At 46.5% G+C, this 15,584-nt stretch overlaps 1 protein-coding gene across 1 annotated transcript in view; it reads left to right on the plus strand.

Annotated features, from left to right (window-relative positions):
* Positions 1-15,584, plus strand: part of COL4A6 (collagen type IV alpha 6 chain) — a 251,832-nt gene that overhangs the window by 180,008 nt on the left and 56,240 nt on the right. The window contains exons 4-5 of the mRNA XM_081808441.1: positions 11,376-11,510; positions 12,706-12,750. Of these exons, the coding sequence (XP_081664567.1) occupies positions 11,376-11,510; positions 12,706-12,750 (180 nt within the window). The remainder of the gene's footprint in view (positions 1-11,375; positions 11,511-12,705; positions 12,751-15,584) is intronic.

Below are 15,584 nucleotides of genomic sequence, written 5' to 3' on the forward strand. Positions count from 1 at the left end.
AGCTGAAGGCAGATGCCCAACTGACTGAGCCACCCAGGCGCCCCTTGTAGCTCTTATTCTCGATGCCACTGTGCTTCTGGAGCTTCTACTTTTCATCTGTACCACAGCTGCCATCACCACTATGGCCCGTCTTTCCTATTGCACACAGCGCTAGATTTCACCTCAGCTTCTAATTAACCATCACATAAAAGGAAACGATACCAGGATTGTGGAACCCTCGCTCTCCAGACCCCCTTCCCGTATCCTTTTTGGCTTGTACGTGTCTGTGTGGATGACTTTACTTGTCCTTAGGGACTACTGCATAGGTCGGGGAGAAGTAAATCATCCTAGCTTCTGGAATTCAAATCCATGGCTGGCTGAGAGGTATATGGTGGACTATGCCAGAATACCAGCAAGCCCTGCCATTTTAGCGGCCTCCTGTGCCTACGGGCCTGTATATTTGGGTTGGAATGTGTATCTTTATCTGCATGGGTGTGGATCTGAATCCTCCTCTGGTTCTAAATGAATACAGGGGTGTGGCTCTGCCAGAGAACCACTGAGACTATGTGAGTAAGTTGTTCTCCCTTCCATGCCCTTCCCTCCCCTTTCAGAGCTCCCTGAGCTCTTTGGCAAGGGTCCCAACAGGGAATTTCTTTGATCCTACCTTCCTTTTATTCTTCTGTTTAAAGAGCAGTAGTTGGTTACTCCATGTTCCCTCCAACTCCCAAACCTTGATGGCTGCTCATCAGAGACTTGGGGAAGCCAGCATTGATCCAGAAGCAGTCAGCTCACATCAGCTCAGTATTGGGCCAAAGGTTGTGCAGTATATCAATGATGGGTAATTTATTGTGTCAGAGAAAAAGGCCACAAGTATTCCTTGTCTGATGGAATAGATACACTGCAGCAAAAATTGCTGTCAAGTGAGTTCCTGGCAAGTCCTGTTTCACTTTGATTTTTCTAATAAAACCATGGCTATGTTTCTGCTAGAAATGCTAAAAGAAAAAGATCAGCTTCGGGTTATAATTAAACCATGTATTTTAAACCACATTTTAAAAAACTACAATAATAAGATGATAGTGCAGGTCCAATCATTTTTAAACTATAATTAGAATCCTGTGCTAGACAGTCAATTTGTCCCTACCTTTCTCAGCTTTAAATTCTGCTCTTCATTTCATTCAGTTTTTTTTTTTTTTTTTTACCTACTGAAACCTCCTCCTCGTGAGCCTTTTATTGATTTCAGAGCTTCCTGCCTTATAAACCTAGCAAATGGGCGTTTTCAAAAATTGGGAGTTTGGTTATTAGAGTTTTATTTTTCCCCCAAAGCAAAGCTTTGTCGATAGAATAAACCCTCAGCCCCTCTCACATACACTGTCTTAACTGATGCTCAAAGCAACCCAGGAAGTAGGTGGGGCATATAATAGTTCTATTTTGCTGATGAGAAAACTAAGGCCTAGAGATCAATTGGCTTTCTCAAGATCATCCAGCTAGAAAGTGAGAACGGGGAATAGAACCTAAACCTCAAGATTCTGTTTTAAACAGGAGGTTTTTCTGAGAAGCAATGACAATGTCAATCCAAGTTTACTAGAAGACTTTCTTAAGAGTCCTGGGCCATCAAATCATACACAAGTTGCCTTCTAAATTCAAAGAAGGCAAACAAAATTATGGCAAAGTAAGGATTTCAAGTTTTTCCGACACATCTATCAGTTTTAGGTGAAATTTGTCCCAAGAAGAGCCATATTTATTTTCTCATGCAGTCCAGAAACTCAGTACATGCTTTGTAGTACACTGGGGCTCTTTGTATAGACTCTGTGCCCATTCAAAGGGGTGTGGGGGGCTCATTCAACTATCTGTAATGCTTACAGGAGTGGTTGTTCTGTTTTTTTTTTTTTTTAATGGCTTGTTATTGGTCATAGTTATAGTTTTATTTGATTTTTGGTTCTTAGACTTTCCAGTTACGATATTGACACAAAAGTCTGGTCTGGTTTCTGATGTCGTTTTATGAGACCTGAAAATTCTTCATCAACTTATTTGCTTCTATCTAGCAGACATCGCTGCTTCATCCTATTTTAACAATTATTGGCATTCCCCGGGGGCAAGGGAAACTATAACACGTTTAAAGACAAAATTCTCCAATTTCTGCTTAGCACAATGATCATCAAATTAGTATCCTGTGCCTCTATTCCCTTTTCTGCTCCTAATTTAATATGCTAGCATTAAGGACTCATAGCACATCAGAATTTGTCTTCACGAGCCTAGTAAACTGTCCATAATCCACAGAGCAATTAAGGAGGCCATTTTAACTGTGGAACAATTTAAAAAGGAGGAGGAGGAGGAGGGGGACAAACAGGAGGAGGCGGGAAGAAATTAAAAAGATATCTCCCCGTTTTTTAAAAAAAAATTCTGGGAAGTGTCATACCTTGAACTGCCTTTTAGGACTTAATTTATTAATTCCATTGAGTTTCTGTTAAATGTTACCTGTTCCAGTGAGAAATTTGGGCCAATTGAGATCAGTTGTTCTGCTCGCAATGAAAATGACGGTATTTTCTGCCCAGAGTAGCTCTCATTGCCCCTTTTCAAGTGGGCTTGGGATTCTACATTCAGAACATTATTCGATGCAGAGAGGCGATGTAGCTTGGTGGGAACACAGGCTTTTGTATCACCAAAATTAGCTTCGCCATTGTCTGATGTGTAACCTCAAGCAGGTTTCTTACCCTCTCTGTATTTGGATTTCAGTTTCCTCACCTGTAAAATAAGTCTAATACCCACCCATTGGGGCTATTAGAGAGATGGATTAGAGGAGATGGGATTTAGTAAGTACTTGGTAGAAAGAAGGTCATTATTATGTTTTAGAAGAGGTATGTTAGGGGAGCCTGGCTGGCTCAGTTGGTAGAGCTTGCAATTCTTGATCACAGGGTCATGAGTTCAAGCCCCATGTTGGGCATGGAACCTACTTAAAAAAAAATTTTTTTTTAAAGTCATTTTTTTTTTTTTTAAGATTTTATTTATTTGACAGAGAGAGACACAGCGAGAGAGGGAACACAAGCAGGGGGAGTGGGAGAGGGAGAAGCAGGCTTCCCGCTAAGCAGGGAGCCCAATGCAGGGCTCGATCCCAGGACCCTGAGATCACGACCTGAGCCCAAGGCAGACGCTTAACGACTGAGCCACCCAGGCGCCCCCCCCCCAACAAATTTTTTTAATTAAAAAAAAAATAGAAGAGAAATGTGAATGAACATGTAGAAGGGAGGGATGCAGAGTGTTGCCTAGTAGGAGTTAACTTTATCACTCTGGGAGGTGTCTTTCCGAACATTTCAACAAGCTCACAATAGCCACTGGAATGGGTGTGTGTGTGTCTTTGCAAACAAAACGTGTAGATGCATGTCTTCATGCCTGGGCTGGCTGCTTCAAACACTGATTATAGCTTAAGAACTAGAAAATAAATGTGTTTTCCTTTGAGTGTTGAGGGCGAGCCTCTGATACTGCTTCTTAGCTGTGGCAGATGCTAACCATTTGGGAGGTTCACACTTTGCTAGACACTGATGACCATTTATGTATGTAGGTAGGTCTGTATGTAGATGGACAGGTTGCTGGCCAACTGTGGGTGATGCTATCCTCATCAAGCTGAACCAGGGCTTCCTTGGCTACAAAATGGGTCTATCTGGATGATACGAGTCTTTGTCATACACTAGACCTATTCTTCACCTACTGGTGTTCTTTCTCCCTTATTTACTTCTGCACACAATGCTAGCCCATTAGTGCTATTACTAGGAGAGTGGAGTGTAGGCCTCTGTGGAAGGCTATCCTACCTCCATATGTTGCAACAGAAGGAGCACAGAGTTGATTGGGAGGCCCTGATACCAGCTCTGCCACTGACCAACTGTATGACATTAGCAAGCCCAGTTGGCTAACTGCTATGCAGTTTGGTGCCCTCAGCCTACCACCCAGATGTATTGTGATCTTCCAAAGGAACGGTGAAAGGAGAAGCATCCGGAAGTGTCTTAAGTATTCTGCCCTTGGGGGTGTTAGCATTAGTTTCTTTCTTACCACATATTTCATGGCTAGGAGCGAGACTCCAACCACTCAGGCCAGAGTCTGATAAGTTCTTGCATTTCCTCCTCCCCAGCCCTATGGTTAAGATGGGAATTCAAGTTGGAACGTAAGTTCAAGCCATCTAGTTCCTAGGCTGGAGGTCAGGGATCTCCGCTTCATTTTCCCCAAAGGCCACTCAGGGCTTTTCCAGGATAACAACAAAGTCTTTTCATCTAATTTTTCCCCTAGCTAATGAGACTTGGGGGTGGCCTTCGCGAAGATTCCCAAGTGCACATTTAATTCTGTATTTCCGTTCATTCCATGGATGCACCTCAAAATAGAGTGTCTACTCCATAGCAGACACGGCATCTCTGGAGATACCATGGTAAAGGTGTCAACTGAGCACCCTGCCCTCTCAGACCTTTGGTCTAGTGAGAGCAACAGGTGCAGAATATCTCCCTACATGGTCCCCAGGTATCTTAATCCCCACTTCTCCAAAGGTGGACTCCTCATCTTCTACCCGAGACTCTTCTTCCCCTAGGCTTCCTCACGTCAGTGAGGAGATCCACTCAGTTGCCCGATCAAGAAACCTGGGAGTCATCCTTCACACCTCCCTCTGTCTAACCCACCAGTTCCAACTAGCACTACAATGTATGGTTTTTACCCTCTGAAATCACTCTCAAATCTCTCTTTTCCCTGTCTTCACTGCCATGAACCTAGTCCAGGTCACCATTATTTCTCTTCAGGAGGTCACAGCCTCCTCACTGGGTTCCATGTCTCTGGTCTCGCTGCCCCATCCTCTCCCTTCCTTTATATGTAGAGTTGATACTGTATGGACTTCAGTTAAGTTCCTTTCCCTTGCTGGGCATCAGCTTCTCCATCCTGAACGGGGTGAGTTCCTAAGTCTTGTGCAGCAATCTTTTCTGCGGTTCTGTGATCAGATGGTTCTCGATTGCACTCTGGGGTGGCTATCTAGACTTCCAACGAAGGTATTGCTGTGCCTGACCGCTGGCTTCTCAGTGTGCATATTCATTCATGCATTTCTCCTTTCATTCAGCATTTACTAAGCTCCCACTGTGTACTAGGCACTGTACTTAGTGCAGGTGATTCAGTGGGGGAATAAGAACATGACTTGTCCTCAAGGAGCTCAATCTGTTGGGGGGTATAGACACAAACAGGAGATCTAGCCCCTTCTGTGAGGTGGGAGTAATCATGGAAGGCTCCCTGGAGGAGCTGACATCTTTTTAATTTTTTTTAAATTTTTTAAAATATTTTTTAGAAAGAGAGAGCATGTGCAAGCAAGCGAGTGAGGGGGGTATGAAGGCTAGAGGGAGAGGGAAAGCGAGAATCTTAAGCAGGCTGCACACCCAGTGTGGGACTCGATGCAGGGCTCAATGCAGGGTTCGCTCTCATGACCCTGAGATCATGACCTGAATCGAAATCAAGAGTCAGACACTTAACCGACTGAGCCACCCAGGCGCCCCTGGAGGAGCTGATATCTTGGAGCCTGAATGATAAATAGGAGCTAACTAGGAGAGCAGAGACATGTACAAAGGCCCTGGGACAGGATGCTAAAAGAAAGTAAAGCAAGATTGGAGGATGGCAGACCAATTGGGAGGCTATGGCAACACTCTAGGGGAGACATGAGGAAGACCTGGATGAAGACCATGGGGACAGAGAGAAATGGACAGGTTTGAGTTGCATTTTGGAGGTGGAATTGACAGTCCTTGCTGGTGGATTGGATGCAGAAGATGAGGGAAGAGAGGTCATGGAGAACCCTTGGGTTTCTGGTTTAGTCAACTTTGTGGATAGACTGTCATTTGCTGAGTTAGTTCCATTTACTCAAGAGGAAGGAGCTGGTTTCGGGAATGGGATTGAGGAGAAGATGATGAGTTCAGCTTTGGTCTTGTCTAGTTTGGGATGGTATACCCAGGTGGAGAGGCCTGGTGAGCCATTAGTTATAAGGATCTGGTATACTGAGAAGAGCAATTGGGGCCGGAGGTGACTGGGGAGTCATTAGCATATAGAGGAAGTTCCTTTAGGAGAATGAGCAGACACTGAAGAGCTGAGTGCCCAGGAGAGCCAAGACACCAACACCAAGTAAGGGGGGCAGTGTTCTCATAGATGTGGGGTGCTGGCATACATGCTCATTCATTCCAGGGTACACATCCCTGCCCCAAAGAGAGTTTCTCAATGATATCTGTGCATCTCCCACTTAAACTTAAGAGAACAAACATTAAAAATACCCAGTCATGGGGCGCCTGGGTGGCTCGGTCATTAATTAAGCATCTGCCTTCGGCTCAGGTCATGACCCCAGGGTCCTGGGATCGAGTCCCGCATCGGGCCCCCTGCTCCGCGGGGAAGCCTGCTTCTCCCTCTCCCACTCCCCCTGCTTGTGTTCCGTCTCTCGCTGTCTCTCTCTCTGTCAAATAAATAAATAAAATCTTTAAAAAAAATAATCATAACTTCTCCATTTTACCATAAATGATACCTAAAGAGGGAAGGGAACGGATACTTTCATGCTACCGGCCAGGTGTTCATTAACTCACTTAAATGCCTACAATAACCCTACACCAGAGCTATTGTTTCTCAGAGCTCTAGAGACTCAGTGGTTACGTCACTTGCCCAAGGTCACCTAGCTATTACATGGCAGTAAGGAGATTTGACTCCCGCTCTGTCTGACTCCAGATCCAGCACCACGATACCAGGTAACCACACTACACCGCCTCCTGCTATAGAGTTGGATCCTCAGGAAAGCCTGCACACGCTCCCTTTTCCCTTCTGCTTCATAAATATCATTTGCATCCCCTAGCTTAATGCTTTGCTCTCCATTAAAATACAAATCCCCTTGGGGAGAAGTAAAGCTCTAAGTTGTTGTCAGTCATTTATGCCTCAGTGGCAATGAGTTTCAGATTCTTCCATGGGTTTAAATTTTAATTTGATGGGAGAAGGACACTGGAAACTTCAGGAAGGGATAAAAAGACAGAAAGGGGGCTAATAAGGAAAAGCCAGCCCCCTCTCCGTTTCACACTAGTGCCTAGTCTGAGGCGTGTGCTTTTATGATTCTTCGGGGCTATTTCTGCGCCTGTGTCCCACAACAGTCTCCCCTTCTCCACGGTTTTGCTTTCCGTGGTTTTGGTTACCCGTGGTCAACCATGGTCCAGAAGCAGATGATCCTCCTTCTGACCTATTCACTAGTAGCCTACTGCTACGTCACCGCGCCTACGTCGTTCCCCTCACACCATCTCATCACGTAGGCATTTTACCACCTCACATCATCCCAAGAAGGGTGAGTCCAGAACAGTAAGATATTTTGAGAGAGAGACCACATTCACATTTTTTTTTACAGCAAATTGTTAATAGTTGTTCTGTTTTATTATTATTGTCAATCTTGTCCTGTGCCTGGTTTACAAATTAAACTTTATCCCATGTATGTGTGTAGAGGAAAAACGATAGTGTGTGTGTGTGTGTGTGTATATATATATAGAGAGAGAGAGAGGTTTGGTACTATCTGCGGTTTCAGGCCACCACCGGGGGGTGTGGGACACATACCCACGAATAAGGAGGGACTACTGTCTTTCATATGCAGACCCATTACCGGGTCTGTTACCCCAGTGATGTGGGGCCGGAGCTGTGGGTGTGGTCTGGTCTAAGGTGACCCGAGACCGCATGCTAGCCCCAATGCCCTGTGGTCAGCAGGAAGCAGGCAGCCTGCGCATCAGTCAGGCACTGCCGTTCCTGGCCTCAGGCACAAGTCCCAGCTCAGTCTCTGGAGAATTCGACCCTGCTGCGCATATTTAAAATCCCTAGCAGATGGAGGCAGGAGAGCTTGTTGGAAAGACTGGGTGGAGTCCCTTCTGCCCTGTCTGGGTCTATTTGCCAAAATAAATGACATGTATGAGGGCAGGGCATTGGTCCAAGCCCATTGAAATTCTGCTATAGCAGGTCCCAACAGTGCTGGTGTTTCAGATTGGCTCTGGGAAATGATCAGAGTTAGGAAGAGAGAAATGATGTGTGAGCATCTGGCTGCCGCAGCCTACTGATGGGGACAGTCCCAGGGGCGGGCCCGGGGTAAGGGGGGCAGGCTCAAGGACCCCCTAGGACATCTGCCACTGGCGAACAGGGAAAGGGCCCCACACTGGCAGCCGGCGGTCTGGTTGGAGTCCCACGCTGTTCTCCTCACTAGCTATGGGACCCAAACAAGTCCTTCCCCTTCTCTCGGCCTCTTTTCTCTTCCCCCCATGTATAAAATAGAACCTAGATGAAATGGTCTCCGAGGGCCCTTTCTGCCCGAACATTCTGTGACTTCTCTGACACGGGTTTGATTTCTTTTTATTTGTAGTGAGAGAGGCCCACCCACCCACCTGCTTATCTGCAGCTGCTGTGTTCTCACGCTGACCTCTGCTGGCCATTATGAAAGGTGCCACCGAGCGCTTCTTCGGAGGACCAAATTAAAAAAAAAAAAAAGGCAGTTCATCATTGATTTAGGGTTAAGCTTCCTCAGTAGAGTGGACACAGGGACAGGAACCCCGTGCGTTGGAGACGAGCGAAAAAGAACATCCAGCTGGAAACACCGAGCAAGCATATCTATGACATATCAAATGTGTCCCTCCCTTCTTCCCGTTGTGGTCTTCAGCTGCTGGCCGTGCTCTGCACCGCTGTATGATGGTACCGCAGGGGGGAGGAAGAGTCCTCGTCTCAGATCCTATGATCCAGAAGGGCCTGGCGCCCCACTGAGGAGGCAGTTCTAGGCTAGTGGTACCTCAGGGGCCTCGAGACATCCCACAGGCCCCGCTTCTGGCCCTTAGCTGGGTCTGAGAGCTTTCCAGCCGGGGCCAGCCCAGAGGCTATACCCGGAGGTACGCGTGCCCCCGAGGGGGGCCATTTCAGAAGGCCCTTTGGAAAAAGAACTAGAATCCAAAGAATCCACGAGTCCTTTAAGAGACTCACTTTAAGCTCTCTGTGGCAAATTCAGCATGGCCGGCCAGCCGAGAGAAAGGGAGCAGGCCAGGGAATCCTGCCTTTTCTCGATGGAATCAGATTTCCTGTTAAGTCCAACCTTAGAATCACCACACTCCTATGTCTCCTTGGTTACTCTTGCTGAGCGTGTGCTCACAGGGGCAAGAGACCAGAGTTGGACTGTGCCAGCCAGGCCCTGCTCAGGCCCCAGTGATGCAAGCAAGATGGGAACTGGGCCACACCACAATCTGCTCTCTCAGTCCAATGGTTTATCGTGCTCTCCACCTCCCATCCCTTGATGTGAGAAAGCTTTGGGCAGGCCTCAGATTTGGGTCAAGCACTCAGTGCCCTGCTTGCATCCTCTCTGCTAGTAATAACCCGGCCTCAGCAAGCCCACCCTGGGCCCCATCCTGGGCCCCATCCTCCCACCAACCAGTCCCCTCCATCCCCAACAGCTGGTTCTTATCTGTCTCCCTTGTTTCAGCCTCAGGCAGGCTGGAATTTCAGCCCTGAAATGCTGCCTTCCTCCCATTCGTCCCCTGTCCCCAAACCTCTGAGGGTTCCCTATGCACTCCTCCATCAAGTCTTCAACTTTCCTTCTTTGCTTTCCAGGCCCGCCTCAGTTGGGGCCCCCTCAGCCTTTCCAGTGTGGGCCATGACTCCCCCAAGCCATGGACAGAACGTAAGCATTTCACAAACCCTCCATGGCCAACCCTTTCTTTGTGCTCCTGGACCACTTAGGCTCTGTTTTAGACCCGTACTGTTTGCTGTGGTTTTGTGGACATTAGTCTTGAAAGCTAGGCCTACTTTTTGGACTTCTTTGTTAATTTCTTTGTTAATCCTCAACCCGCCAGCATTATTTAAGTATTGGTATTGGTCTTTTTCTTTATATGTATACTTACAAGAGTAATAAATAACAATCATTATAAACAAAATTCCAACAGTGGGAGGTAAGAGCATAAAAAGTGAAAGTTCTCATCCCACTCCATCGTTCCCAGAAATAAGCCATTAAGCACTCTGCAGCCTAGCACCCTTTAGAAGTTATATGTTGGGTGCTGGGGAAGGTTGAGTGGTGGGTGGTACCCCCAGAAAATTGCATCTCCTTAGGAAGAACATCTTTGTACTTCTTTGGATGAATTATTGGTCTTCATGGGCCTAATTGACACTGGAAACTTTACTCCAAAGGCCCCGCACAGCTGGTAGCCACTTGCCCAGTACGTGACTCTAACCACTACCTAAAGCATCTGTCCTGTTTCCAGCCTTTTAAAAAGTAATCCTTGAAGGTGAATATTAAAGAGCATGTCTAATGGGCTTTCCTGAGTTTTTCGCAGATCTGTAGGAAATTGCAGACAGTCAGTAAAAGGGCCAAGAGGTGGAGATGGGAAACGTTCATGAAAATAGGCTCTCTACCTGGTATGGCGTGGTGTTCTCTGAGAGGTAATGCACATTACTAATGGTTTTCATCTTTCTGGCAAGAATATTCAGTACCTACTGGGATTTGTTCTAAATGATAGACTAGCCCGCCTGTGTTGCACCCACTGGGGTTAATTCTCTATCTCCGTCAGCTTTGAAATGTCAGCCTGAACTCTCAGACTTAACTGTTGCAGACACTTTATAACTAACACATTCAAAATCCTCAAGCTGCTCCCTCTTGCTATCATAATTGATACTTAATGGATAGTCTCAGGCTTCTTGAATTTTACACATTCAACACTCTACAGATGGTGGGTTGAAGGGAAAGAGGGAGAAATAGAGAAGGAACAAATAAACAGTGTGTGTGTGTATGTGTGTGTGTGTGTGTGTGTGTGTGTGTTCCCTGTAAGCATCTGTTTCCAGTTGCAGTGATGGGGCCCTGGGATCTGCAAACAAAGATGAGCTTTTGCAGGTTGGTCAGCCTATGGGTTTCTGGGTTTTCCCCTCTCTGGATCTTTCTCCCTTCTCTGGAACCCCCACGCCCACCCCGAGGCAATGTTCTTTAGGCCTAGCCATTTCTGGACTTCACTGCAAGTATGGGATTGGCCATTTGAATGTGAGTTATAAAATGTCACGATGCTCTCCAGCATTCTGTTCTTTCACTATTTTGACAATCTGATAGATGGCCTGGCATTAACTAGGAAGAGGACAATATTATCCTGCCTGAATAACTAATCTCCTAAGAAGTACAAAGTTGAAGGATCTTGGTGCACATGAATCTTATTAAATGTGCTTATAAAATATGTTCTATCCAAATAAGCTTAGCAGCCCCGAAAATAGCCTTTTCTGATCTGTGTCTGGAACTTTGGCATGCTTCACAGATTTCTAAGCCAAAATTATTTAGTGAAGTGATGACAGTGTTCTCTGTGCATGGGAAAATGGAAGTGTTGATGTTGAGTCCTCTATTGGCCTAATTGCACCCCTTCTCTCCATCTTAGGGGCGACCGGGACCAATTGGAATTCAAGGTCCAACAGGTCCACAAGGATTTGCCGGCCCTAGTGGTTTAGCAGGGTTGAAAGGAGAAAGAGGCTCCCCAGGCCCCCTGGGACCATATGGACCAAAAGGAGATAAGGTAAAAACACCAGAGCTTGGTTTCTCTTTGACTAATGGACCACACATATGAAGGTGAAAGGTTCTAAATCTCAGTTCTGTTTGTTTATGGAAATAATGCTAATCCTGAGTCCCTTGGTGCCAGGCTACAGACTTAAATAAGAAACAGGCTGGACGATATGCTGCTAATGGATCAACCCATTTCTAGAGACACTCTCATGGAAAGCAAGCCATAAAGCACATGTGTTGGCTACTTGCTGGGCAAGTGGGCTTGCTGGGCTGGGATTTCAGGTGGGTTCGAGGTGGGCATGGGTCAGAAGTTCAATCAGCTGGGCAGGAGAGGTCAGGAATCCAAGCAAGGAGACTGGCAAGCAAAGTGTCAGAATGCTAGGAAGCAGTCTGGGCCACGAAGGTAGGGAAAGAGATGCAAGAAAGGAGATTGATCATGTCATGGTAGCTGGCTGAGTTTAGCAGCTTAGTTTATGCTCCCTGCAGATTTTAATCACTTCCTATTCACCCCACTGTTAAGGGAGGGATTCCCACCCTAGGGTTCTGGGGATGGCAGAAGACATGACCCCTGACCTCGGATGGAAGAGATTGACATCAGGTTTATTAGTCACCTATACTCACAGCGGGGCCACATGGTGTATGAGGGGAGGTGCACTCTGGAACAGACCAAACCAGAAGGGGCTGTGAGAGGTAGCCTTTGTAGTGTCAAAAGGGTGAGGTGCCCTTTGGTTCCCATGGGAGGATGTGGTTGGCTTGTTTGAATAATTTAATGAGCCATCAGGGACTGAAACCCACGACTCAGGGATAAGCAGGAACTGCTCCTGCTCTGTTTGATAAGGAGGGCCATTTCCCTAGGAGACCTTATCTATGGGAGCAGAGAAGACAGGGGAACTTGGGGCTAGGCCTTTAGAGGCCCTCCCAGTTGTCCCAGATGTCAAAGCAGCATGTAATATTGAGCTATTATTTGTGGTCTGGCACCATATTGCTCAAGATAAAAACTGGTCTCAGAACACAAACATATTTAAGACCTTGGGTAGAGGCAAGTGATCACTCGGACCTGGAGTAGGGAGCAAGGTGACACAATGTGGAGAGGGAGGTGCACAACACTTCTTAACTTAGGTCATGAATCATGTGAAAGAACCCACTGAATCTAGTGGAGATCAGTTAGATTGTGTCTTACACCTTCCTCTTCCTACTCCTTGTTTTAGGGTCCCATGGGAGTTCCTGGCTTTCTCGGCATCAATGGGATTCCGGTGAGTATGTCCCCAGAGGCATTTTTCAACACCACTTCTAGGTCGTACCTCACGGCACACTCACCTTGGCCTTCACCACATCCTGTTTCACACAAGCGTGCTCTGGGTCAAGTGTTGAGATGCTTGATGTTCAGGCTTGAAGCGAAGTGGTTGCACACACTTTCCCGGGGCTTTAGTTACAGGTAGCACTAAATCAGCCAGCTGGGACGTGTGCGGGCATGACTGTCAATACGTTAGCCAAAAAGAATTAGGTCTTGTGGGTCGAGGGGAGCTTTAACCGGAGATGATGTGTGGAGACACACATCAGAGTGCATGCATACTCATTATAAGAAAATTAAGGAAAAAAAGAATATTTAGAGGATACATAAAATTAGGCAGAAAAATACTTAGTGTTATCTCAATACATTTCATTCCAGTGATTTGTTCTCTTCAGTCTTATCTCATTCCAGAGTGAATTTCCCTTTAGTTTTTACAGAGTGACTATTCCAAAGATTGCACAGAGACAGCCCCTTCCCTTTATCCTGAGGACCTGGTTTTGCTGGAGATAAGTGAGGAATTTGGAGCTTACAGACATCTCCTTTTCCCATTTTATCTGGTCCAACCCCTTGGTTGCTCTGTTTTCACCCTGTATCCTTATTTACACCACCACTGGAGAGTCCATGATTAACATTTTGCCAGCCTTTAAAATACAGTATTTGCAACTTGCTGCTGTCATTTTTTAGTTCTGCCTTTTGGCACGTGTCTAGATATCTAATCTGTAGCCTGGGCTGTGTTTGTCTATAGCAATGGTTTTCAGCCTTCTTTCAGAGAAGACCCAAAGGTTGTGTGGAAGGAAGCTCAGTGTACGAATCAGGGAAAAGTGGAGCTTCTTTGTTTGAGGGAGGTTTTAGAGCCTGCTTTTATCCTTCCAACAACCTCGAAGGGTTTCTTCTGAACCATATCTAAGAACAGTTTGGCAAATCCTGGACTTAACAGCTTCTTGCGTTATACTGTGTTATCATCTCGTATCAAGGAAGGGGGCTTAAACCTCCTTGTGCCAGTCTGTAGGTATTTCTCGTGCACTCACTAGATGCTATCTCTCTACTACGGGGATACAGAAAAAGCGTATGGATCTACCCTCAAAGATATTATCATCTGGGGGCACCTGGGTGGCTCAGCCGGTTGAGCGTCTGCTTTCGGCTCAGGTCATGATCCCGGGGTCCTGGGATCGAGCCCCACATCAGGCTCCCTGCTCAGTGGGAAGCCCGCTTCTCCCTCTCCCTGCTTGTATGCTCTCTCTCTCTCAAATAAATAAAATATTTTAAAAAGATATTATCATCTGATCCATTTTCGTTCCAGCTCTAGTATACAGTTGTGGAGTTGGAGGACAGAGTCTTGTTTCCTTATATTTGTTATCTGTATCAACAAATCGGCCATCAGCATTCTGCATTTTATCCAACTGCGGAGTCTGCAAAATGCCCAGAAATGGGCAGCAGGGACATAAGTGGATGGGGTTAGCTGTCCTTTCATGACATCCTCTGGCATTTTCCCCTGGCTGTCTTCCTATCGGCACTTTATCCAGAGTCTCCGCTCGGATTGTGTGTCTTCTGGGAGCCAGCGGGTAAGGAAAACGAGAAAGCTGGAAAGCGCCTCTTCCATTCCTCCTTTGGAGCTGAGTGGGGGATTTGGAGCTTACAGCACCACTGGGCTCTTCCTCCTGCAGTCTCTTTTTAATGGGGGCTGGAAGGAAGCGAATCCTGTGACACAGAGGCTGATTTCAATTCTGAACTGGGACATGCCCCAGAGTCCAGCTGGATACTTCTCTCTCCAGCGTGTGGCCAGGAGAGTGCTAGGGCTTGCAGGAATTGCTCACTTCTCTCTGGGGCTTCATTGCTTGGGAGAATGAGGTACAGGTGTCCAGATTCTTCCAAATGAATGCACTGCTCCCGATAGAAGTCCCCACTCCCTTGGCCCTTCTCTTGACCAAAGGTTGTCTATGTTTGCTTTTGACCATTGATTGCTTTAGCTTCAGGCTCCAAGACTCTCTTACTCCGTGAAATTATTCTCCCTTGTTCCTTCCCTCTCTTCCAGGGGTTCAAGATGTATTTATCGGGCACCTTCTGTTTGCTGCTTACCTCTCCCTTCCATCTCTAATCTCCTAGGAGTCCTCGGTGTCTGTTCCATGCACTCTAGCTCCTTATTACATGTGGCCCATGGTATTTATTAGTTGTCTTGTGTGATGGTCTTATCTAGCGTCCTTGAAAGTGCAGAGTACCTCTTCTGCTCCACTCGGAGGCCTCAGAGACCCCAGGGCTGAATTCATCACATACTAGAATGTTAGAAATATCTGTGGGACTGGCTCCAACCCCTAGTGCCCACACAAGCAACAGTTGTCAGACTGGCAGGACTCCCTCAGACACAGGAAGGCGTAGACACCCTTGGCCCAGCCAGACTAATTATTTCGCTCTACTTTCGTCAGCTGAAACCAACAGCTTTCCCAACACATCTTACTAAACTGGATCACTGCACAAATCTGATTCCCCACTTAATACTGGCTGATCGCTAACATATGTGTCACTGGTTTTGGCCCCAAAACTCCATTGTTGCTGCCATGTAGGTAGTTTCAACATGAGTGAGCAAGTAATCATTTTACGATCATCCAAGTCTGTGCACCAAGGGGCACAGCAACCAGTTGGGAGAATGAACAAACACGCATTTATCAAGATAGTCAACATTAGACTAACATCGACTCGGGGCGGTAGGCTTGTGGTTTTTCATGATATCACAGCTGTGCATTGGAGCTGTTGGCACCCACAAGAAATGTGTGTTTATCAACTGTTTTCAGTTCACATAAG

The sequence above is a fragment of the Leptonychotes weddellii genome, chromosome X, assembly GCF_054177405.1.
Source record: "Leptonychotes weddellii isolate Sample4059 chromosome X, ASM5417740v2, whole genome shotgun sequence".
Taxonomy (NCBI): Eukaryota; Metazoa; Chordata; class Mammalia; order Carnivora; family Phocidae; genus Leptonychotes; species Leptonychotes weddellii.